Source organism: Grammomys surdaster, unplaced genomic scaffold (assembly GCF_004785775.1).
Source record: "Grammomys surdaster isolate TR1022 unplaced genomic scaffold, NIH_TR_1.0 259, whole genome shotgun sequence".
Classification (NCBI taxonomy): Eukaryota; Metazoa; Chordata; class Mammalia; order Rodentia; family Muridae; genus Grammomys; species Grammomys surdaster.
Window position 1 is genome coordinate 2,984,101 of NW_021604700.1, and position 24,639 is coordinate 3,008,739.

Below are 24,639 nucleotides of genomic sequence, written 5' to 3' on the forward strand. Positions count from 1 at the left end.
GATGAGACTAATTTGGAATCATTAGTGTCTCTTGCAGGACTGAAGTTGTTTTAAAGCCTACACAAACAGGACAGGAACTGCATGACCTAGTGTCTAACTTTCCTTCCAGAGATCACACGTGCCTGCAGCGTGTTCACAGCGGGGTCTACTGTGCTTAGGCCGGTCAGTGCGGGCTGCTCTCTTCAGTGTGTGTAGACACTTGTAGCTGATTGGAATGCGCCAGATAGCCAGGGCCTCTGCATTACTCGGAGTAGAGCACTGTTTCCTGATGAACAAGACAGTGCAGGCTGTCAGGAGTGTGGTGCATCACTATGAGTGACTGACCATCAGAAAGACAGAGAGAACGGTGCCCTCAGACAGGTTAATTGGGCAAACATCACTTTAAGTATGTTGACGCTGAGTGATCAATGCTATCAATGTGACAGCAGATGCCACACTGACACCACAGAACTCCTTCAGAGACTGTGAGAAGAGGGGTATTTCATCTCTGTGAAATTCTTTCCAAACAGGTATGACCTCAGCTTAATCACTAGACAAACAAACACAAACCCAGACTGCAGGATGCTCTACAGGACACCGAGGTGACGTGATGACTCTGGAGGTCATGACAAACAAGACTCTGAAGCTGCCATGGACCAAGAGTGATTGCGACATCATGACAGCTGAGTGCTGGTGTATGCATGCTGGACTTGGGCCCTAGAACACACAGGTGATTCCAAGTGAAATGCAGACTTTTAACTGGCAGGATTCTGTCTGTGCATTTCTTAGGATTGTCTGTTATATCACCACTTTAGATGATGTTAAAAGTGGGGAGAAATGAGTAGATTTTTTAACTTTCATCTCACCAAATCTCCTTTGAGTGTCTGTCCTCCCCAAGGCCACTGAGGCACAAGCATTCTACAGGAAAGATGGAATGGGGGCTTGGGGGATAGAGTGGTGCACGGACACCTTCTCATATGTACAGGTACTTAGGGAAACTAGCAGGAACACACAAAATCTAAACCAGGCCAAGACCAGGCCTCTTGGCACAAGGTGGGCTGTGTCCTCAGCCAGCTCACACCACACAGGACTTTGTCCTTCAGAATCTCACTGTCAGCTGCAGTTTGTCCTTCCCTGATATGTGTGCAAGGTCTTATCCTGAACTAAAATAATCTCTACCCCTCCCTCAGCAGCAGCTATTTTTAACTGTCTTTGAACAACCAAAAAGTTTGAAACACTTTGAGTTAGATCAGCTTTAGGTTACAGGAGTGTTCTAGCTCTCAAAAACACTGCTATGTTATATCCACCCTCAAGGAAAGTTCTCTCCAGGCAAGGATGAAAATATTCATTCGTCTAGACTCTAATGTCCTCTTCTGTTCCCACACCCTATGCTAAAAGTTGGTGACTTAAGGACAGGAGCAAAGGTGATAATAACTATCCTTCTGCTTTCAGAAAGGATGCATGGTATTCTCTGAGATATGAACAACACGATCCGGTTAGGACCAGAATAGTAAGGAGACTGGGCAGTGATTAGAGAGCGTGGAAGCAAAGGGAATGATGTTCTCTAACACAAAGACCAAATCTTCCTAATGGGAGACAATGTGTTTCCTCACTATTACATCCCCAAAGCTGATGCAGCTACAAAGCCTGGGAGGCTTCTTACCAAAGCGGCGGCAGCAAGCAAGTAAGCGTGGGTGGAGATGTCAGGAGGATGGAGATACCCCACAGCACGCTTCCCTCCATCAATATCTGATGTGTGTGTGTCAGGAGGATGGAGATACCTCACAGCACGCTTCCCTCCATCAATATCTGATGTGTGTGTGTCAGGGGGATGGAGATACCCCACAGCATGCTTCCCTCCATCAACATCTGATGTGTGTGTCAGGGGGATGGAGATACCCCACAGCACGCATCCCTCCATCAACATCTGATGTGTGTGTGTCAGGGGGATGGAGATACCCCACAGCACGCTTCCCTCCATCAACATCTGATGTGTGTGTGCGTTTGCACGAACATGTCTGTGGAATTTCTAACTCTTGGTATTCACTTTTCACTGGGTCTAACACTTTTGCTAAAGACCTCCCAAGTTAAGAAGAAATTAGGCACAGAATGGAAGAGCCTTCTGACAAGTGTGGGCACCCTGCAGAAGGAATATGCTGACACTATGTGCCAGCTGCCCCTCTCCTCCTGGCTCCTGGATAACAGGACATACCATATCCTTCTGCAGCTGCAGGCGCCTCTGGGTCCGCTTCTGGTTTTCTTTCACACTGCTGTCCAGGTTTGCAAATTTTGAGGTTCCTTCCTAAGAAACAGGGCACAGAGGAAGGTCATGGGGGATGCCAATCTAGAGAGAAGGAAAGGGTTATCTGAGGAAGGTCATGGGAGATGCCAATCTAGAGAGAAGGAAAGGATTATCTGGGTTCTATGATACAATCTCTTCCGTGTCCCAAGATGCCATGCTGGCCTCCTGCAGGCCCTCAGGCTGTTAAGGCTGTGCTTTGGGGCCTGGCTGCAGATGAGTGTGCTGGTCAGGGATTATCCTAGTGCCCTCCCCCACACAGAGTCCCTAATTTGACTAGAAAATCGATCATCACCATAAGGTCGGCAATTCCCAAAATGGAAGATGTTTTCTTGCACATCTCAAGTTTCACGCAAAATAATCTTGTATCTTAAAAATGAAGCTTTCTTCCTGCTCATTTTATGACTTCTTTATCTTGGCCTGGAATGAATGTGGCAGCCTTCTGTGAAGGAAGGGCACTGTGTGGTGCTGCTACTCAGCTAAACGAAACCTTTACATAGCAAGGCTTTGAGGAAGTCCAGTGTTGGAGTGCATCTTGATTAATGAAAGGTGAGCTGTTTGTGGGTTCCCCTTAGTCCTCCTGAGATGCCTCTCTTATTTGGAACTCTGACAAATCTACCCCTTCCTCTTGAAGCCTGAGGACAGATGACCACCCATGTTCCCTGCCTGCTGCCTGGAATAAGAATCCAGCTTCCACGTAACAACTAATCATGGGTTTGCTGACTGAACCTAAAATGTTTCAGTTTCGTGGTTTCAGGGTCTTGTTTAGTTCTCATTTTCCAGGAACTGCTTGAATGGATGGCAATTTCACAATTCAGTGTAACCTCTACATTAGTTTTTCCTTAGTCAGTTTCTCCAGGGTTTATCGTATGACTGTAGCATGTGACTTTACATCACTATACACTTACAAAAGGAATCCTGGGTGTCAGGGCCTGACTAATGATGCCAGGACATAAATGCATTCTGTTGGTAACCAGCTGTGATCCTGGCTGTGCATGGCCCTGGGGACAGAGTCCATTTCAGAAGTCTCTATCACAGATGATAAGAGAGAGAGAGACTTGTCATCTAATGACATTCCAGAGTTTTCTTGGGGACACATGACAGGAATCTAGTGTGTACCACTTCTCATACCAGGTGGCTGCAAGAGCTCCCAGATCCTTAGGATTTCATTTGGAGTGGAAATTCAATTCTGCCTGACATGAAAACAAGCACCCACTGCTTCCTAATGTATAACTTCTTCCAAAACCTCAACTATGGGTAGAGGGAAAGTGCTAGAAACTATTTTGGATTTGTCTAAAATACTTTCTTCTTCTTCTTCTTCTTCTTCTTCTTCTTCTTCTTCTTCTTCTTCTTCTTCTTCTTCTTCTCCTCCTCCTCCTCCTTCTCCTCCTCTTCTTCCTCCTCCTCCTCCTCCTCCTCTTCTTCTTCCTCCACCTCCTCCTTCTCCTTCTCCTCCTCTCCATTTTTTTCTTTTTACAGAGTTTAACAGTATAGCTCTGGCTAGCCTAGAACTTGCTAGGTAGATCAGGCTACACAAAGAGTCAACTAACTTTGCCTCCCAAGTGTTGGGACTAAAAGTGGTTTCCATGCCAGGCTTATCTAAAATTGTTAGTAGGGATGTCTAAAAAAGTTAAAACCTAAGAATTGTCACCAGGCGGTGGTGGCGCACGCCTTTAATCCCAGCACTTGGGAGGCAGAGGCAGGCGGATTTCTGAGTTCGAGGCCAGCCTGGTCTACAGAGTTCCAGGACAGCCAGGGCTACACAGAGAAACCCTGTCTTGAAAAACAAACAAAACAACAACAACAAAAAAAAAACCTAAGAATCATAAAGCAACAGAGGGATCTTAGGGAGCACTGAAGACTCCATCCTATGAGCAAGGGAGTAAAAGACTCGAGACAAGGAGCAAGATTTGTTGATGAGATTGAGATTCCATCCCCAGCTGCAGGACTCACACAAAACTAACAAGTCAACCATGCACAGCACATCCCTGTAACCTCGACACCTGGGAGGTCAAGGCAGGGGGATCATGAGTTCAAGGCTAGCCTGGGATACACCATGAATTCAAGGTTATCCACACAGTAAAATGCTGTCTAAAGAAAAGGAAAAGGACAAAGAAAGAAGAGGTGACTGCTTGCTGTTAGCTCTTCCCAATGGAAAGTCAACCGGAAATCCATTCACTTGTCATATCCAAAATTCATATTTGTCTCCTCAGCTGGCCTGAAACTCTTTACATTGTCACCCCACCACAGTACCGGAGCTTTCCCAAGCATGCCCGAGCATGGTGGCCTCCTGAAATGTACCACCATGGTTCTTTCCTCCCACCTCCGTTGCTACTCACACTCCTGGCTACTTTTCCTGCTTCCTCTTCCTGCTTCCCAAGTCATTTTGTTTTCCCACAGACTTAAAACTGGAAGTGACTTCAATCATCTCTGTGTGACGAATTTCAAATTTCTCCCTGTGCTTCCTTCAACCTCTCACATGGATCCCTGTTCCTCCTGCGCTCTCTAACCTCTGGCCTTCTCCCTAGGCAAGTTTCTCCCTTTGCCTCCCTTTTCCTTCATCCCTGCTTTTGCAGAATCCAGCTGCCTCCTGTTGTTCCTGTGCCTCAGAGACTTATACTGGGTGTCAGATGACTGTCTGCTGGGCACTGGCTTGACTTTAAAATATGATGGTTAAGTTGCAGCTCAGAAGCTACTGGGAACTTATGTTTGGCTAGGTCTTCAGTGTGAATGGCCTCTTGTTCCAACCTGGATATTACCATGAGGTAGAGTCTCACTGACCATTCATTTCCACCAGAGCCAGACTTCTTGAAGGTGTTTAGACATTGTTTATATTACTGGAACCAAGGATAACTGTACAAGAACCAAGATTTGGTGGTATTCTGCTTCCCTATTGTTTTGAAATCTATAGATTCAATGATTTATAATTATTTCAAGTTTCAGAAATCATAAGGTTATAATAAATTTAAGATAGACTTTGAAAAGAAATTAAAAAAAATCTTTTCTCAACAGTTAGAAGGAAAACCACAAATGTTTGCTAATTATGCTGTTGTCTGGGCCATAGTATTAGAAAAGTGGTACATTCCATTTATCCACAAGTAGAAGATAGGTCATTTTAAACCAAAGATTACCCAACTATAAATCAGTCTAGGAGTGACACATTAGAAACAGGGCCCAGCAGTTTTTCTTAGTGCTTATTTTGAGAACTTAAGTACCTTGATCTCATTATTTACAACTGTGCTGAGAAGTTACACCCAGAACTATACAGTTCACATGAGTAATGACCAACAGGGATGATGGGAGAAGGAGCTGCAGACACACACAGACCGCCCGGAGCATTCCACCAGCACTCATGACAATGGACAGGCCACCTCGACTCATCGCCAAGTTTTTCAGTTAGTTGGGATTTGAGCCTTATATGACATTTAACTTAGAGTACTGAGGTGGATGTCTCCATTTGAGAAAGGTTTATGGGATCTTTAATGTCTAGCTATAGCCTTCCTCTAAGGTTTCAGCCAGAAGACTGTCACCAGGCAATGAGCTGCACACAATTCAATTTATCTGCCTTGGAAGGATGGTTCAGGGCTATTGGGATTTCAGTGTGAGGCTCCAGTTAGTCTGGCTCTGTGCTGCAGACTGGGAGACCACTAAGCCGTGTCCTTCCAGCCAGATGGGTTTCCATTTAAAGTCTGCAAATCCAGAAAGATGTGAAACAAGGAGTAACATAATCCCAGGAATCATGGTTTGGTTAGTGTGCAGTTCGTCAGACATCAGCATAAACTGCCTACCCTATTATCAGCTGTTCCTAGAAGGAACCAGAGCAGGAAAAAGACACAGTTATGTGAACGACAAGCCCTTAAGCCATGCAGTCAAACAATGGCTTCTTGATGTATAGTTCATGCAAGGCACTGTAACAGGCATTGGGAAAACAAGGCATGGGCCTTTGATTGTCCCTGAACAATTCAGCTATACTATATGTTAGGTGTGGACCTTAGGAATTACAAGTATGCTAAATCTACCTATGGGCCTTAGCTATCTATAAAATAAAGATGACAAAATTTAGATGGTAGAAAATCGTGACAACAGTAACTGGCCCGTATTAACTGACCATTGACTATGCATGAAGTTATTCGTCTTTATTGCGTCTGAAAAAATATTGTGCAATTTGGTCCAAAAAAAAAGGATGTGGACTTGCAGGCTGGCCCCTGTCATTTTAAGAGCTGTGTTGCTAAGAAGGGATGCTCCAAGGCCTCTCATCCATGCAACACATAGCACTGAGTATCTGTTTGTTACACACATTCACATTTGAACCTGGGCTTTGATGTCAGTTGTGTGGGTGAGAAGGAGGAGAGGCAGAAGGAGAAAAGCTTAACTGGGCTTTGAATTTTCTCACTCTCAAGTTTCCCAGATTATGTGTAAGATAAAGGTTCTGCTTCCCTGGAGGCTGAAGAAACTTAAGCAGCTTTCAAGCTACTCTTCCCAGTTACCAGAGGCTGCCCGGCATCCTCACCTTCATTAGTAGTTCCCGACTGGTTAGATGGTTATTATGATCAGAGAAGATATCTGACAGTTCTTCAAACATCAGCATTCTGTCCCTGTGAAGAAAAATGAAGGAAAAATAAGAAACAGAGTTTCAGGAAATCCAACACCTAAGCTTAGCTGTCTTCAGTACTTATTGCCTGGAAAGACTGGACCTCAGGATCCGGGTAATGCTACACAAACGGAGCTGATGAGTGTCTTCATGTACACAGCCTTTGTAAAAGGCGAATATGGTTACCAGGATGACAGGAGGAGTTTTTCTAATCATATCTATCCAATTAATAAAAAAAATGATGATTCATTTGGGGCATCAAGTTCTTACGTAAGTTTTAAAAGCATTTATCCTAGCAATACACATAGAGTCCTGCAGAGGTCACTTTGGCCAGATACCTAAGCATAGAGAGAAAGACGTCATGGCCAAGAACTTGTCCTAATTTCACTGTTAACTACAGATATAGAACCCAAATGTTGGCATCCTGGGCCAGAGTTCTTACTCTCAGAGTCAGAGTGGCCCCATCATGGTTCTACTGCCATGGCGGATGGGTTCAAACCTCCCCTAGCAAACCTAACCTCACTACTTCCTTAGTGATCCCGGACAAGTTGCTTAACTTTCTGGTTTCAATTTTCTCCTCTGTCCATAGGAAACCTACTGCAGGATGACACAGTAAAGCACCTGTGGGGTTCAGGCCTCTCCCTGTGCACTGACCCTAGGAGCACCCTGCTTGCTGTACACACCTCTCTCCACAGCCACTGACTGGATAATGATTCTGAAGGCCACAAATGATGAGCAGCCAAATCTCCATGTATACAACATCTTCATTATCATAATATATCACAAAAGGCCATTATTAAGACTTATTTTCATTTTAATGAGTATAATATTATTTGTATAACAAAACCATGAAAATTATTTCTATTTTGGAGAAAATAATTAAGAACTTAATTATACAAGTATTCAATAGAAAGAAGTAAATAGGTAGCCTCTGTCTGCTAAAAGCTAGAAATGTAAAAGATTATGATGAAAGTGGTAAATAAGATACCTTGCCTCCGCTCCCCCTAAATTTAGCCATGGAGAGCACATAAGACTGACGTGGAAAAGGCCTGTGATGGCCAATAGCATCCTTCCTAAGACGTAAACCAACCTAGAAGCAAATCACACATGTCCAACAGGACTGAGTTTTGAGAAATTTTTTGTTCTTTTGTTTTTGAAAAGTTGTTTTTTTTAAAAGACAGCTGAAAGAATGGGTCTTCCTTTGGCAACTCAAGAAACTAAAACACGCATATTGTGGACTAGTATTTTAAAGAGTTACTTTTATTACTTTTCATTATGTGTTTATGCGTGTATGTGTATGTGAGGTGAATTAGTGCGATGCCCTCAGAGATCCAGAGATCAGAAACATCTGGTCTTCTGGAATCCAAGTCACAAATGGGATGTGGTGCTGGGAACTGAACTCAGGTCCTCTACAAAAAACAGCTCTTACGTTAGAGGCCAGCCTGTAAGTCCATATCCTTTTCAGTCAGCAATGTTTATTGAGCACCAGGTAAGTGGTGGCTCCTGACTGCCTGCTGAGCAAAGGTATAGCCTAGAACATGGAGTGCTCTTAATCATTCAGCCATCCCTCCAGCCCCAATGTGTGCTAGTTTTTGTAGTTGTAGTTTAAGACTCAGACTTGCTGGAGAAGAAATCCTGGGCCAGCGAGGTGACTTTCTATTGTAGTCAACTGTACTTGTCAACCACCAAAAATGTCATGATTGTTTTTCCCTGAAAGTCAGACGAATCTTACTGTCTGACCATTCCTCTGTTTATGGGAAACAGTAATGAGGCAGAGGGAAGGTGATATCAACGGCCAACTAATGACTCATTAGGACCTACATCTTTCATTAAATGTATGTTCAGAGGAAAATTAATCAACTCATCCGTCTCGTACAGAGTAACATGCACTATTGAAAATTGTAAAAAAGGAGAGAGTAAGAGAAACAAGAGCGGGAGTCAAGGCAGTGTACTGCACTTGCAGGGCCTGTGCTGGAGCTCTGTGGCCTATGGGGTGTGGCTTCCATGGCTCTGTAATGTGAAGCATATTACAATTTAAAAGGGGGGGTGTCTCATTATATCCCTGGCTAGCCTGGAATTTCCTATGTAGACCAGGCTGGTCTCCAACTCACAGAGGTCCGCCTGCTCTGCTTTCTGTGTGCTAGGATTAGCATCACTGATTTTAACTCCCTCTTCTTAAAGCATCAAAGAATAACCTAACCAATAAAGTGACTTCCCAGCTCATCTGTAAGCAGCTCATCTTCTCTGGTGCCCATTTCTCAGCATAAACTTACAAAACTCTGGCTTGCCAGTGTGGGGCCCTTACAGGATTAACAGCATGACTCCCATGTTAGAATCACCATGGAAATATATCTCTGATTATGTCTGTAAAAAAATCTAGATTTGGTTGATATGGGAAAACTCTCCTGTGGTGGTTCAAACCAGAATGTCTCCCATAAGCTCATACATTTGAGTGGTTGGTTCCCTGTTTGCAGAACTGTTGGGAAGAATTAGGAGTGTGGCCTTGGAGGTGGTGTGTCACTAGGGCTGGGCATGGAGGTTTCAAAGCCCATGGTAAATCCAGCATCTCTCCCCCTGCCTCTCTCTCCTTTCCTGAGCCCCCACTGTGGATTACGAGGTAATCTCTTAGTTACTTCTCCAGTGCCATGCTTGCTGCCACCATGCTCCCTGCTATGATGGTCGGGAACTAATCCTCTGAAACCATAAGCAAGTATCCAATCAAACACCTTCCTTTATAAATCGCCTTGATCATGGTGTTTCTTCACAGCAATAGGGGAGTTAACTAAGACCCGACCCTAAATGTGAATCATACCATCCCACAGGCTGGAGTCCTGAGCTGAACAAAAAAGAAAAAAAAAAAACCCAAATTCAGTACAAGCATTCAATGCTCTCTGTTTTCTGACTGCAGATCCAAGGCAACCAGCCACTTCTGGTTCCCACTCCCACACCTTCTACAGCCCCTAGAATTGTAAACCAAAAATGGACCCTTTCTTCCTTAGGTTGCTTTGGTCATGGTGTTTCTTCACAGCAGTAGAGACTCAACCTAAGACACCTTCTAAATTTGAACTAATGTGGGAACAGTCTGTCCCTTCCTTTGGGGAATAAAAAAGCCTCTGGTCCACAAGCAAAGTTCCAGAAATGGAAGGAATACAGTAATGACAGAGTAAGATCTCTGTGTTGTCCATTATTCCAGAGGAATAATTCCAAGGAGTATGAAGAAAACACAGCACAAAAACACTAATAATCTCAGTCAGGCACCTTGAAAAGAGCCCTGCCCCTCCCCTCACTAAGACATTTTAATATGCTGAATCGAAAGTGGACATAAACTCTTCCTACTAAACCTCCAAAACTGAGACCCTAATGGCACACGTCTTCCCTCACACTCTGGCACAGCTCAGGGCTTTGGAATGAGGCTGAAAAATAACCAGAAGTCATGCAACCTGCCCAACAACTTCATGACTCCACAACTTCATCCCGCAAGATCACGCTAACAAGCATACCCTCCCAGTCATCTGCAAAGCTGGGGACCATGGCTCTGGCACACATGGAGGGTGACTGTGGTTTCTGTAGCTGCCCACCCTCCAAATTCATTAATGCACCCTTCCTGAAACATACAGAGGGTTTCAAACATGTTTCTCTTGTCACATAATATGTGTTCTGATGGTAAGGACTCATGGTACGGATGCAGCAACTGATCACCCCGGGCCAGAACAACAGAGCAGGCACTGGGGAACTTACTTCGGGACGGCAGCCCAAGCCCTTTTCAACCGATAGATGGAATTGGACTGCAGTGCGGAAACGATGGCCCTCAAGGAGGAAAAATTCTTCAGGATTCTACATTCCTGTGTGGGGAGTGATGGAGACATAAAAGGCATTTAAATATCAGAATTACAGTGAGTTGCTGGCTTCCTGTGTTAGGAGTATTACAGCTGCTATGAATTCTTACCTCTAGATAGGCAGCTGTATAAATACTGGACATCAAAAAGTGGCTCCTTCCTCCCGCCCCAGTCACCAAAACACTTTATAGATTTTGGCACTGTAAGCTTGTTTTTCCCCGTCTAATATACTTCTGCGTTGCTGTTACAGTTTTATGGTTTCCAGCTTTCCCAGTAAAAACAACTCGAGGAGGTGAGCATACATGGCAATGCAGAGAAAGTAACTTTACTCAGCAGAAAGCATGTGCATGCCTTAAAACTACACGTGGAGGCTCACTGTGCCCCTCAGGCCTTCCGAGTGAACGGGAAGCAGTGAGTTCAGACTGTACAAAGAGCTCCAGGCCTGAGAGGTGTATATAACTTGGCAATAAAACTTCACCACAAGTTGAACTTCAGCTTTCATGGTCTTAGCCAAGGGGGTTATATTTTTATACACATTTATTTGGTTTCAAATTGGCTTGTCCTACAATCGTAAACATTCAGAAACACCTTGGTACTTCAAGGCTTTCAAAATAACTTGGGCTTTTAAAAATAAGATTCATTTTGGCAGTGTTTTAAAACAAAACAGAAAAAGAACAGCAAAGATTTGGGGTGTCCTTTTCTGGGTAAGAAGAGAGGCTCCTTGCTTAAGGGTACCCTACCCTAAGGGGCCAAGCCCACAGTGTGGGCAGTCAGTGAAGGCAAAAACTCTACAGATAGTAGGGCCAGTAACACAGGAAAGGATCCCATTGTAGGCTGGCCTGGGGGTGTGGCCACACCCAGTGAATGTGCTGTCTCTCTAGTCAGAGGAGATACTTTGTATAGGTACATAGGAACACAATGTATCTAGGTTTCATAGCTGACTACACTGTATGAGCACATGTTTGGCTTTCCTGCAGAACATCTCAGGCAAGAGGTGCCAGGATGGTTGGGCATAAATGCAACTTGCTTCAAGAATCATTTTGCTAAATAATGATGATCTGAACTATGAAGTAAAAACAGAATTCTCCAATTTGTCATGACAAAATTTTGTGTGCTAAACAAACCCTCAAATGTTTTCTTCAGAGTGAATTTCAATGTACTTCATAAAAGCCATGCCCAGTCTTTTAAAATGTCCTGATGTCTCCTTTATTACAGAGGAGGAGGAAAGCAGAGAGAGAAGTGAGGGGGGAAAGAGGGATGGGGAGGGGAAGAAAGGGAAGAAGGTGAGATGTGAGAAGTGAGAAAGGGAAAAGACAGAAAGGGGGAGGGAGAAAGAAAAAAGGAGGACAGAAAGGGAGGAAGGCAATGGCAGGGAAGAATATGAGAAAGGAAGGGAGGAAGAGGGAAAGAGAGAGGGAGGAGACAGGGAGGAAAGGAGAGGGAAAGAAAGACGGGGGAGAGAGGGGGTTGTAGCCCTGCTGCTGTCTGGAAATCTCTCTCTCTGACAGCATGGTTCAACAAAGGTTCAGCATCTCAAAATTATGTTCTAAAAATCAGGAAACTTGCAATAAATAAAGACACCCAGGCCCCAATATATCATGTCCATCGTAATAAACATATGGAACACATTATTCAGTAACAGGCTGAGGCTAAGGGTTTACAGAACACATGAAGCATCCAGTCCTGTTTCTAGAAAAGGAAGCATATTCCAAAAGATGCAGTGTAAATCCAAAACTGCAGCGGAGGCCAGGCCAAGGATACACACCCATATTAGGTCAGAAATAGTTTCTACGTGTAAAATTAATATCATTTCTCAAACTTTTTTTTTGACAGAAATCAACTATGACTAATGAAGGAAGAATAAAATAAATCTTGGCAGGAAACCACCTGCAAGTTTTAGCGTTTTGTGAAGTTATCGTCCACAATTTCAAGAGACATAACATTGGGGGGAAACCCATTGTCACTGCAAGGCCAAGGACTCTTGGCTTTGTGCACATGCTATGGGATTTGGAATACACTCGGAGTTATTCAGCGTTTCCTTATCATGTAAACACACAATCCATCTTTAACTTCAACTGAAAGTCATGACTTGAGTCACCATGCCTAACACACGGATGCAGTGTTCGGGCTCTCTAAGTTCAATGGATTCGAGACATAAAGACCATTTGCTTTTGAGACATAAATGTTGGACAAAAATATTTTCTTACCCTGTGCCAGTGCCATGTTCCCTCAAAACTTTTTACAGCTATTTCTATGGAAGAATTTGTTTCTTGCTCTGTTTTTTTTTTTTTGTCCATATACTAGCATGTGTGGGGTAATAAATAGGCCATCTTAAAGACTCAAAACAAGGCAAATTCTCTGGAACTACTGTGGCTTTGCTCTTTGGTCAAAAACAATAAAAGAAAATGTGAAAGACTTGAACGTTGTGTCTAATAAACAAGGCATAGTAGAGAAATACATCTAATGGGACTTGAAGCTAAACATGTTCTTTCTGGTTGAGGGTTAGTTACGACCCAGAACATAGTCTAATAGGGAATTCATACATCAACTAATTTCACAGTCCTTCTCTCTGGAGTTTATTCTTGCCTAGAGAAAACTTTCATCTTCAAGAACCTAAAATCCTACTCTTTGACAAAGTGAGATCCATTCTTGCCTTCTTTTTTTAAAAATTTGTTTATGTTTATGAGTACACTTTAGCTGTCTTCAGACACACCAGAATAAGGCATCGGATCCCATTACAGATGGTTGTCAGCCTCCATGTGGTTGCTGGTAATTGAACTCAAGATCTCTGGAAGAGCTGTTAGTGCTCTAAACCATTGAGCCATCTCTACAACCCCATTACTGTCCTTTTTGATCATGCTACTCAGAGGTAACTTTTCCCTCCTCCACTTCTATACCATTTCTGTTGCTGACCTCTGTCCTGCATAGGGTGCGGTCATTTCAGTGAGTCTGGTCCTGTACAGCTAAGTCAGTTGTGGTCTACCTTATTATAGTCCTAAAGTATAATGTTGTAACTTGAACACACTAGGGACTCACAAAATAGATGGACAACAAGTTAGAGACTGTGCTTTTCTCTACAGTGTTAGACACACGTCATGTGGGGTGGCAACAGTGGCTCTGACAGACTAGATTCCAAGCCTCAGCAGAACATAATTCATGTCTGAGGTCAGGAAGGCCATCTACCAAACACAAAGATAGGTTTTTAAAAGACAGTTACGTGAGCAATGTTGATCCACTTCTCGATAACTCTGGCTCGCTGCTGAGTTTTGAGTTCTTTGCTCCCCAGGATGGTGCTGACAACACACTTGGTGAGGGTATTAAACTGAGAGATGGTGGCACGGATCGTAGGGGCCAAATGTTTGTTTTCTTTTTTATCCCGCTGAGACCAAATGCAACCCAGGCAGTGGTGAGGCACGACTTTCTTGAATAGTTGCTGAAACAAAAGAGGAATTGACATAAGGAACACACAGGTGCTTTACACAACATGTCATCTGGGACATCTGGAAATCAGTGTTGTGTAAGTGGACAACCCATCTTTCTCTGCTTGACTTGCCACTTGGTGTCCATCTTAACACAAAAAATAAGTAATGGATGAATGGGTCAGAAAGACTCACGTGATTTGTTGTTTGTTTGTTTTGTGAAACAGAAGCTCTCTATATAGTCCTGGCCATCCTAGAAGTCACTATGTACATCAGACTGGCTTCAAAGTCATAGAGAGCTGCCTGTGACTGCATCTACCTCCCCAGTGCTGGAATTTAAGGTGTGAGCCATCATAGCTCAACTCCCACATGGTCTTTTAAATTTGCTTAACTGAGGGGAAAAAATGACCAAAAGAAAATTTAAAATCAAAGCCATTTTTATCTACCCACCTTGCCCCCAAAGTCAAATAACTCTAGTAAGATCGGTGCTACTAATCAAAAAAGGAAAATGGGAATGGTCATTTAGCCTCAAAATCCTGGACACTCAGGAACACCAGCTGTCTACCATGCAAACAGATGCTCTGGGGCCACCTGGAAAGACGTTCAAATAAGTATAAGTATAATATATGCCACATCACACAGTGCAACTGTGTCTCATTTTTCAAAGCAGAGAAAGAAACTAACAAAGGGAAAAAAATCAACCTCACACACTCGCAGAAGAATAGAGGAGCTAAAGCCTGGTTTTCAAGTCTTTTCCTTAAAACAATAAAAATAAGATATTGTTAATCTTTCCCTTATTCTAGCAGTTGCACAACAACAAATGGTTGAATAGATCAGATTCTCATTTATACAACTGAATATAAGGTATATAAAAGCTGGTATAAAAAAAGATGGCCGGCATGGATTCCATATAGACTACACAGTCTACTTTCTGTACTCTATTTGCTTTCCCATTGGATGGAAACCTTGGCCAGTTCATAGGCTGCAAAAGTTAAGTGCCGAAAAGTAAGACCACCATGATAATTGCTAATTCTTTGACTATGTTTTCCAGCAAAGTCCAAGCTATGAAATTCGACTAACACAATCAAATATGCACAGCACACAGAAATGGTCAAAATTCAAATGTGCTGGAGGCACACGTGGAGACAGGCTGCCAGATATGGTCACATGTGGACTCAATGAACTTACTTCATCCTAACATAGGCTTTCACCCCTTTACAGTCCTCCAAATAAACAGTTCAGCTCTTGAAATATTTATGAGTCCAAAGGGAGAGAAATACCCACAGAACAGGGTAGATTCTGTTTCACTAGGATTAGAATTCTTACTTCCCTCTGTGACCTGAGCTCCGAGGAAAATGCACTTTCACCCAGGACTGCAAGAAGAGCCGGGGCTTGCATTATTCACACGAATGATCCACACAGAGCCGTAACTCTCCTTTTACAGGCACAGACTCTCTGAAAGACTCAATAGGACTGTAGCACACTCCCCGTGCTGCCCACTGCCCTCTGGGCCAACAGTACTGTCACCACCCCACATTTTAAGTGGGGGCACATCTGAGATATAGCAAGACGACCTACTGCATCCATGTAGGTCAGCTGCTCTGCCACGAGATCTTCTGAGAAGTTCGTGAATTCTGCTGTCCCTCTGCTCTCCAGTTCCTCTTCCTCTTCCAGGCTGAAGGAGTTGGTGTTGAGAAGGCCATCTGTCCACAATGGGGAAGCAATCAGTAAATGGTGCCACAGAAGGCTTGGTTCATAGCATTGAGCTCCACTTCTTTCATTCAGGAAGAAGAGGGCTAACTCTTCAGAAAACACAGGTAGAGGATGAACAAGAATGATATACTAGAACAAAATGGCGATCCAATCCTGTGTGTTCTCATGTTCTTATTAAGCTCAGAGAGATCTTGAGTGGTGTCTGAGAAATCATTCAGAGGCTAGCCTAGGCAAAGACTAAAGAGGCAAAGCTGAGCACAACCTCGTCTCAGCCCCCACCAAATCCATCACCACTTCTGGGACTAATCCAATTAATACCTACATCCCAGCCCTGCAATCCTTAATTGTTGAGCCACAGAAACCCAGACTCCTAGAAGACTGAGCAGGGCAGCTGGCCAGGGTTTGGTAAGGTAGGACAGGTCATTTGGGTTTCACAGATGCGGAAAGACCTGAAGAACTTTCAACAATATTGAGCAGACTCGAATGCTGCTAAATCAAAGGGCTGCTGTCAGCTATCACATAGAGAGTGGAAAGGTGTGAAAGAAAACGCCCTGGAAGCCTAGCCAGCTGATCACCCACCCAGAAGTTACACAGGTCAGAGCCTGGAGAGCAATGACAATCACTGCCCAGAAGCCCATCTGAACTGCTGAAGTGCCCAGCTCCAGGAGCCCCCAGCCTCCTCTTTAAAGCCTCCTTACTCAAGTCTTCTCCCAAGCCCTGAGCTGTTTCCCAGCCTCATTCCCACCACACTCCTGGCTCTCTTCCTCTGGGGGTGGGGAAGCCTAGTTGCACACAGCGATATCCAGGCAGAAATTCAGTTCTGTGTTACTACTCCCTCAGCATGGCTACGTTTTTAAGCCTTTTCTTTGTCTTTATGGGGGATGTTGTTAGGCATCTTGTATTGAATTGATGCAGCTTCTTCGAAGCTTCCAATGAGAAATGGGGCACCAAAGTGAGCCCTTTACCTGTCCAGTGCCATGTGCTACCTGCCCACTCTGGTGGCAGGGCTGTGATTACAGGACTGGCTCTGGATCTCAAAATCGAAGGTTCTGATGTGAATGGGATTGGGTTGTATCTGGGAAAGATAGGAGAGTGTCACTATCTACTCCTGTTATCTTGGATAAAAGCAAAAGTACCCATTAAAGAGCTAAAATCCCACCCCGTGGAGTATGTTAGAGCCTGACAGCAGCACTTTTCCTCCACTCAACTCTGGAACTTTCTCATTCAATGAAAAAGAAATCTGATGTGCCAAACAGAGGTTCAAAGGAGACTTCTCTCCCTCCTGACAGCTACAATGTACTTTAATACCTGTAAAACAATGTAGAAGCTGTACAGCTTCTACCAAGTAGATTCATTCACTCACTCACTCACTCACTCATTCACTCACTCACTCACTCAAGTACTTGTAAGTCTGGCAGGCACCTAGAATGTCACTATGTGTGAAATCATGATCTTTTCTCTCTGGGACCTGGTCTATGCTTTCATGCCTTTCTGACTCTCCAGGGGTTATGTAAAAATCTCTATGCACAGTTTTATTTTTGAAACACAGGAAAGCTCGCTGCTTTCCACAGTATGACATGGGGTGGGCTGAGGGGCACAGGGAACCAAGCTCTCAACACTCCTCCTCAGGAATGGAGTCTGTACTTCATAAACAGGGTCTGGAGCGTTCTTGGTAACAATTGCCCATACTTAGGAAAAGATTTGTTCATGGGTATTGCCTAAAAGTTTTTGTGAAGTGAAGCCACCCCTCTAGTCCCCTGCCTCTGCCTGCCAAAAGAGCTCTGCCCTCCAGACCCTGAGCTGGAGATGACCAGTGACTGGTCCCACTGGTTCCCCAGTTAGGCATGGGGCCAGAGGGAGCCCCAGTGGGGAGAGCTGGGCTCCAGTGCAGCAGGAGCAGCATTTTCCACTCCAGCACAAAGCTGGGCGGGCGGGAGGGAGGCCCTGAAGGGAGCTGAGGTCTGGCAGCTGGAGCTTCCCGGGTATTCAAGCATTCCCGGCAGATGAAGTCATCTGAGATACAAAGCCTTTGGCAATCTGAGCCAAATGATGCAATTGCATTCCCCTTCTCTGGTCCCCAGTACATACAAACCACTCAACAGGTACTGGGTAGAATTTAAAGTTACTGTATTTGCTTTGGCTCTGGGCTAGCATCCCTTATCTGTGTTAGGAACCATTTCCTTTCCCTCACTGAGGAAATTGGACATTACTTCAAGGAAATGCCCATCAGAAGTTCCAAGTGGGTCAGCTGCCATGGAAACTGCTACCCAGCACCTCGGTGAAAGGATATATCATCACGCTGGAGCTCGATGGAACCTCTTGACTAATTTCTGCAGAGCTTGGTAGTCAACACACGCTATGGGCAGCAGTGGTGGCCCTGCATTTGTCCTTGGAAACTAGAGGTCAGCCTCCAATAGGAAAAAACAGCCTCAGAAACTTCCTTTGATTTGGTCATTAGAGACAGTAGATGACAGTAATCAAGGCGGCCAGGGGACATGACAGTAATGGTTTTTAGGGCAAAGGAGAAATACTTCCTCCAAGCTTTTGTAAGAGGGAAATAGACTTGAATCCTTGCCAGCCACACAGGGTTGGTTGTTTGTTACAGGATTATATCTAATAGAACATGTTAGGCAGAGAATAAGAAGCCAATCCATGTTGACAAGGGAAAGTTTTAAAAAAAAATCAAGGAAACTCTGTTCCTGGTAACAGTAGGCACCCCAGGAAATTACTTAGCTTCTCTGAGCCAGTTTTCCAATTTAATCTTTAAAATCGTAAATCCAGTCTTGAAAATCCCTCTTTTCACTCTGAAACTTTAAGGTTCTGAAGTTAATAGTTCAATAATTTTACACCTATCCCATTTTTCTGAGGGTACCAGGGTTTCTTATTAAGTCAACAAATGAGGAAACCCCACACTGCAGAGTCCCAATAGGGGTTTCCCTGGGACTAAACAGGTACTCACTGTCGGAATCCACGTCCTGTTTTTGAAACTGTTCGAGAAGGTTCTGTGCTCTCCTCTCTGGGTCGGAGCCAGGCATCATTTGTTTGAGATACTCCAGCAGCTTCTGCAGGCAAGGGAAGTGAGGGGGCTCCCAGAAGTCTTCTGCACACTGGTCAAGCCAGGCCCTCAGGATGGAAGCAATGGCACTGGGAAGGAAAGATGGAGACTGAGTGAACCCAATGCTTGTGGGACTCAAGACAGGCCCTGGATGCCATAGCTGGTAGCTGAAGGGAGTTTGGAGGCATTGATAACATTTTGTTGTTAGAAAAATCCAACCAAGGCAGATGAGCGGTGAGAAGAGGAGTTACTGAGTTCCAAACAATCTAAACACAAGCCACTAATTGTATATTTGCTCAAAATAAAGACCAGAAAACCAGGCTATCAAGATGACGAAGTAAGTAAGAAACTTTCTACCAAACCTGACAACGTGAGTTCAATGATGCCTGTGTCCCACATGGTGGGAAGAGAGAAACAACATTGACAAGTTGTCCTTTGACAACCTGTGCTGTAGCATGCTCGAACCAGCCCTTCAGACTCACACACAAATAGATGAACAAATGTAATAAAACAGAAAAGGAACCTAAAACTAGCCATATCGATAACTTAGGATATAACTGGCTCCCATTAGGCCAGAGATCCATCTAGAGTAAGAAGTGTCAGGTTAGGGGGAAATGCCTCAGTTTAATCTTACAAACATCCCCAGGGCTTCAGCAAAGCTTCCCTTATAAAGTTATTCCTTTGTTTCTCAAATTATAATGAGACCATTTCTCAGGAACCACGGGGTGATGAAGTCACAAGGTCCCCCCAGGTGGCAAAGCACAAAGACAAGCAGGTTCAATCTGGGTGCTTGGCGTGCTGTGCTGTAGACACATTCTGAGTAACACAAGGCGTTGCTATAAGTTACAGATAGCTCCTCCCTCTAGAGCAGAGTCAGAGCAATGACAAAGGGGTAAACTGTTTGCAGTGCCATTATTCTACGCTTCATAGTCAGAAGACTTCAAAGACACTTCAGAGTCAGATCCATGCCAGGCTGGGTCCCTTTTCTAAACAGACACTGTGCCTCCCTAATAACACAACCTCATCACAAGGGGTGTTCACTGATGTTCCCTGGAGAAAATACCATGGCGAATCAATAAATCCCTGTGCATCCCAAGGCAAAGAAACCACAACTTTGTCTTAGCTACAGTGACAAAACTCTTTCACCCACCCAAAACCAGTGTGTGTGTGTGTGTGTGTGTGTGTGTGTGTGTAGGTCAGAGGTTAACCTCTCATGGCACTCCTTAGGAGCCATCTACCTTGTTTGTTGAGATGGGTCTCTCTCTGGAACCTAGGGCTCACCATTAGGCTGGCTGGTCAGCGGGCTCTAGAAATACTCTCGTCTCTGCTTCCCCAGCAGTGGGATGATAAACACATGTCTCCATGTCTAACATTTTTGTTTTTTTATACACGGGTACTGGGGATCCAACCCAGGTCCTAGATCTTGTGCAGCCAGCATCGTACAGACTGAGCTATCCCCCCTTGCCCAGCAGAACCACAAAATGTTTTTTTTAAGGGTTTGGAGTATAGCAGTGGTATAGCATTTGTCTAATGTGCACAAGTAGTCTTTGGGTTTGTTCCACAGAATCAGAATCAAAAAAAGGAAAATTATAATTATCTACTATACTTAAACAAATTGCTCATACAACTAAAAGCTAGAGTGGAAGTCGGTGCCCACTGTGCAGGAGTCCAGCAGCCTGCCACAGTCTTCACTCCCATGCTGTATTTTCATACCCAAGAGCTCAACTGCAACCACGGAACGGCTGCCACGAAACCCACTGAGAGCTAAGTCAACTTTCGGAGTTCAAGTACAATGGCAGGAATGTTCCCACAGTGGTTGTTGCTCTATGTGGACATCACTGTCTTGCTTCTGTGGTCTGTACGGCAGCTGGGTTTGCTGATATTTAGTTATCTACATGAAACAAGTGACATTAAACTAACATCATAATAGAAATCATTTAATGATCTAAATCTTTAAGTTAAAAAAAATGAACAAAAGCATCATTTCCCTCCAGAAAACTGAAAGAAAGTAACCTAGGCTTTGGATTAAAATTGAAAACACAATCTGGGCAGTGTGGTGCACACCTTTAATCCCAGTACTTAGGAGGCAGAGGCAGGTGGATCTCTGTGAGTTTGAGGCCAGAGCCAGTTCCAGGACAGTTATGGACACATAGTGAGACCCAGTCTCAGAAACAAACAAACAAACAAACAAACACTTGAAACATGAATACAGCGAAGTCAAAGGCTTTTATTTGGGACCCTCACGATGTCAACACTGCTCCTTTCAGTTACTGAACTTAAATACCATAATTTTAAATATTTAGTAACAGTTAATATTCCATAATTCCACTAATTGGCCTTAATAGGGTGTTAAGAGGGGGGAGAATACACAAGGCCAGAAGAGCAGGGGTTGGGAGGAATTCTCTGGGATTTCAAGGGTGGCAGGGGAGAGGTAAGGGTGCGTTTAATAAAGATACATTGTGTACATGTATGACACTGTCAAAGAATAAATAAAATAAAAAATCAGCTTATCATGCAAATGTTTATTTTTTATAACAAATATAATTTGTAAGTAATTTTCCTTCCTTTGGTAAGCACAGAATTATTATGGGTGCATAGTTGGGATGCCAGAACACAGAAGACCTGCATTTAAATATATAAGCTATACTATTACAAAGGAACATTTTATAATTCTTAAAATAAAGGTGGGTGATCACTACTTCCTTCCCATTTCAAAGAGAATACAGCCTTCCAGCGATACCAATGAATATATGCAACACACACACACAAAACGGAGAGAGCGGAAGAGAGGAGAGGGGAAGGGAGAGGGAAAAGGAGAGAGAGAGAGGTGACCATCTCATACCACACTACAGAAGTCAAAAGGAGCTCTGATCTAACTGAGGTGAAAACAAGGGGGCCTCGGTGTTTCATAATCTAAAGGCATGTCCACACAGAAATCCAAATTTACAGGCCAAGCCTGTAGGTTTGCGCCTGCAATCCCATTTCTCTGGAGACTGAGGCAGGAGGGCTGCCTGGATTTTGGGACAGTCTGGGTTACAGGGTGAGTTTCAGGTCAGCCTAGGTTACAAATTAAAACCTTGTCCTAACCATTCAAAGGGGAAGGCAAGGGAGAAGGAAAGGAAAAGGGAAAGAAGAGAATTAAGAAAGAAGAAATCTTAACTCACAGGCAATTCAGTGATATTACTGTATCAATCACTGCTTAACTGACAGTCATTGCTCACTTTAAAATAAAAGGTCACTTATCAAAAATAGTAATTATCAAAAATCTATATAGACTAATATATATATATACACATCTAGGCATTCTGTGGCTATCCATATTCAGTATACATGATATGAAAATATAAATAAACATTTTCCCCACTTATCAGCATGTTACAGCCACCTCTCCAGTCACTGACTCTAGAGTTATCTTACAGTTTCTCCTGAACACTGTGTCCTACTACATGGGCACACATCTAGGAATCTAAGGATTCTTCCATTGGCAGATGGATACTGAAATAACTTCCAGGTTCTTGTGATTGTAGACAATTATAAAATGTGTGCCTTGGTCTGTATCTGTGTACATGTATGAGTAGTTACCCAAAGCGTTCTTGCAGTCTGTGTCCAAGAAAAGTCACAGCTTCAGAAGGAGCCCAGAAAGGCTGGAGTGACAATGGTCTGAATCAGCCCACTCTGTTCTTAACCTAACACTTTTAACTCACTCTAGTGAGAGACTTTCTCATCTAATCTGCTCTAACCTTGCTATGGCTTGGCTTAAGAAAGTTTTGACAATTCATTGCAGTCTTAGACAGGAAAAGCATTTACACACACACACAGACACACAGACACAGACACACACACACACACGCAATAAATGGGGAGAAGGAAGAAATCAGAGAAGAGAAAAACAGAGACCATCTAAGCAAAGGAGCAGACCCTTGCCCTCTGTCCAGCAGAGCTCCTCAGCTTGCCAGGAACGGAGGGTTTCTGGAAAGGCCTGGACCCTTGCCCGAAGTTCACAGTAGCCTTATGTTTGCCAGGCCTGGGAAGAAACTTTCCATTCTCAATAGAACAAGCAACAGATACAAATGCCAGGCTGTTAAGATTCCAAGAAGGAAAGCAACATCGCATATCTGACAGAGGAAAGGGGACAGCAGCTTTTCCATCTTCCTGGCTTTGGCTCCACTCCTCGACTGTCCTGAATGGGAGGATTAGGGAACCTTACCAGGAAGGGAGATGCTGCCTGTAGTCACAAATGCACAGGCAAAGTGAGCCTATCCACTGGAGAAGTCACTTGCCCCCGTGCGCAGAACAAGAAGGGGCTGGGAGAAGGGAAAACCCAATCCTCACCATCAGGTACACCAGTCAACGGGAGAGTTTGTTCACATAGTCTCACTGACCCCTATCTGGAGAAGGGACAGAAAACACCTGCCTGCATCTATCCAACACTGATAGGGGGTGATTTCGAATGACATCTGTCAATGGGACCTTCTGAGATACATCAAGGGAGGCATAATTGGTAAGATGACCTACCAAAGACAACAAAAAGAAGGGACCGTGAAGGACAAATGGCTTGGTGAAATCAGCTCATAGAAATCAATTCAAAGAATTTACCACCAATCCCAGAGACAAATTATGCCTTGACATCTCTGCCCCCAAACCTGCTGGAAGAAGGTCATAGCTTTAAACAAATACTGCATATGTGGGCAGGACCATGTATGTACACACAAACATGCACACATGCACATACACACTAATGGTCACACTAAGGCAAAGCAATTCAAAGACATCAAACTGGAGTATTAACCAGAAGACAGGAAGTCTATGTAGACCAGAGGAGTACCAAAACCAGATGGAAAGATTAAGATTATACGGCAGTCTGCATTAAGGAGAAAGACCAATGTTCAGCCTTCTTTTCCAAAGCAACACTTTGACAGGTCACAGAGCAGAACTCCTCTGTCCTAAACGGAGGTGTGAGTCTGACATGTCAGATGGGTGGCAGCTCCAGCATCCGAGCCTGATGGTAGAGGGGATTACCAGCATACAGTTTTCTACCTTGGGCATTCTTGGTAAGACTCACCTTTCTACCTGTTGCAAACGCCTATGGGAAAGAAACACGTGGTCACGGGCCCAAGTGTGGAGCCTGTCATGATCAAGTCTACGGCTCTCCCTTCCAGGAGAGACCTCAGGGAGAATCTATGTGACTAACTAAACTAACATTACTGAGTACTCTGTTTTCCATACCCACTCACTAGTTATGTGGTAAATGTCACAACAGAGGGCTCAGGGACCCAGAAAAGTACTGTCCTTTACAGGGAACCTGGTCAAGGCTTCAGGAGGGTCTCTCTTTAAGGAGCTGAGATCTTAAGGATAAGAAGGAATCAGACTTGGTAGCATGGAAACTGGAGCGGCACTGTAAGCAAGGGTCTCGGGGTAAGACAGCCAAACACTGGGTAGACTTGAGAAGTGTTTAATCAAAGTACAGAAAGAGGGGATGAGCACATCGCAGTGACACGTGGTATGCCCAGGTGACACATACTGTGCTTACTGTTCGCCGGTACAGGTTGTACTTGGTAACACCTGGTTAGCAGGGTGCCTTGCTAAAGGGGTGAGCACGGGAAAATTGTCCACACTTCCCAGTCATCCTTAGGCCTTTGGGTTCGTGAAGCACAGCAAGAGGACTGACAGGCCACCAAAGCAGCAGCTGCCCTCCAAACACAGCTGTGACAAACCCAGAGACTATGAGTAGGTACATCAAATTATCT

The 24,639-nt window shown here is 44.1% G+C and overlaps 1 protein-coding gene across 3 annotated transcripts in view; it reads right to left on the reverse strand.

Moving 5' to 3' along the window:
• Rgl1 (ral guanine nucleotide dissociation stimulator like 1) overlaps positions 1-24,639 on the reverse strand; it is a 238,338-nt gene that overhangs the window by 21,141 nt on the left and 192,558 nt on the right. For all 3 annotated transcript variants that reach the window (XM_028775720.1, XM_028775718.1, XM_028775719.1), the window contains 6 exons: positions 18,797-18,981; positions 15,703-15,827; positions 13,923-14,138; positions 10,608-10,711; positions 6,789-6,873; positions 2,192-2,281 (listed from right to left, as the gene is read on the reverse strand). In XM_028775720.1, coding sequence (XP_028631553.1) covers positions 2,192-2,281; positions 6,789-6,873; positions 10,608-10,711; positions 13,923-14,138; positions 15,703-15,827; positions 18,797-18,981 — 805 coding nt within the window. The remainder of the gene's footprint in view (positions 1-2,191; positions 2,282-6,788; positions 6,874-10,607; positions 10,712-13,922; positions 14,139-15,702; positions 15,828-18,796; positions 18,982-24,639) is intronic.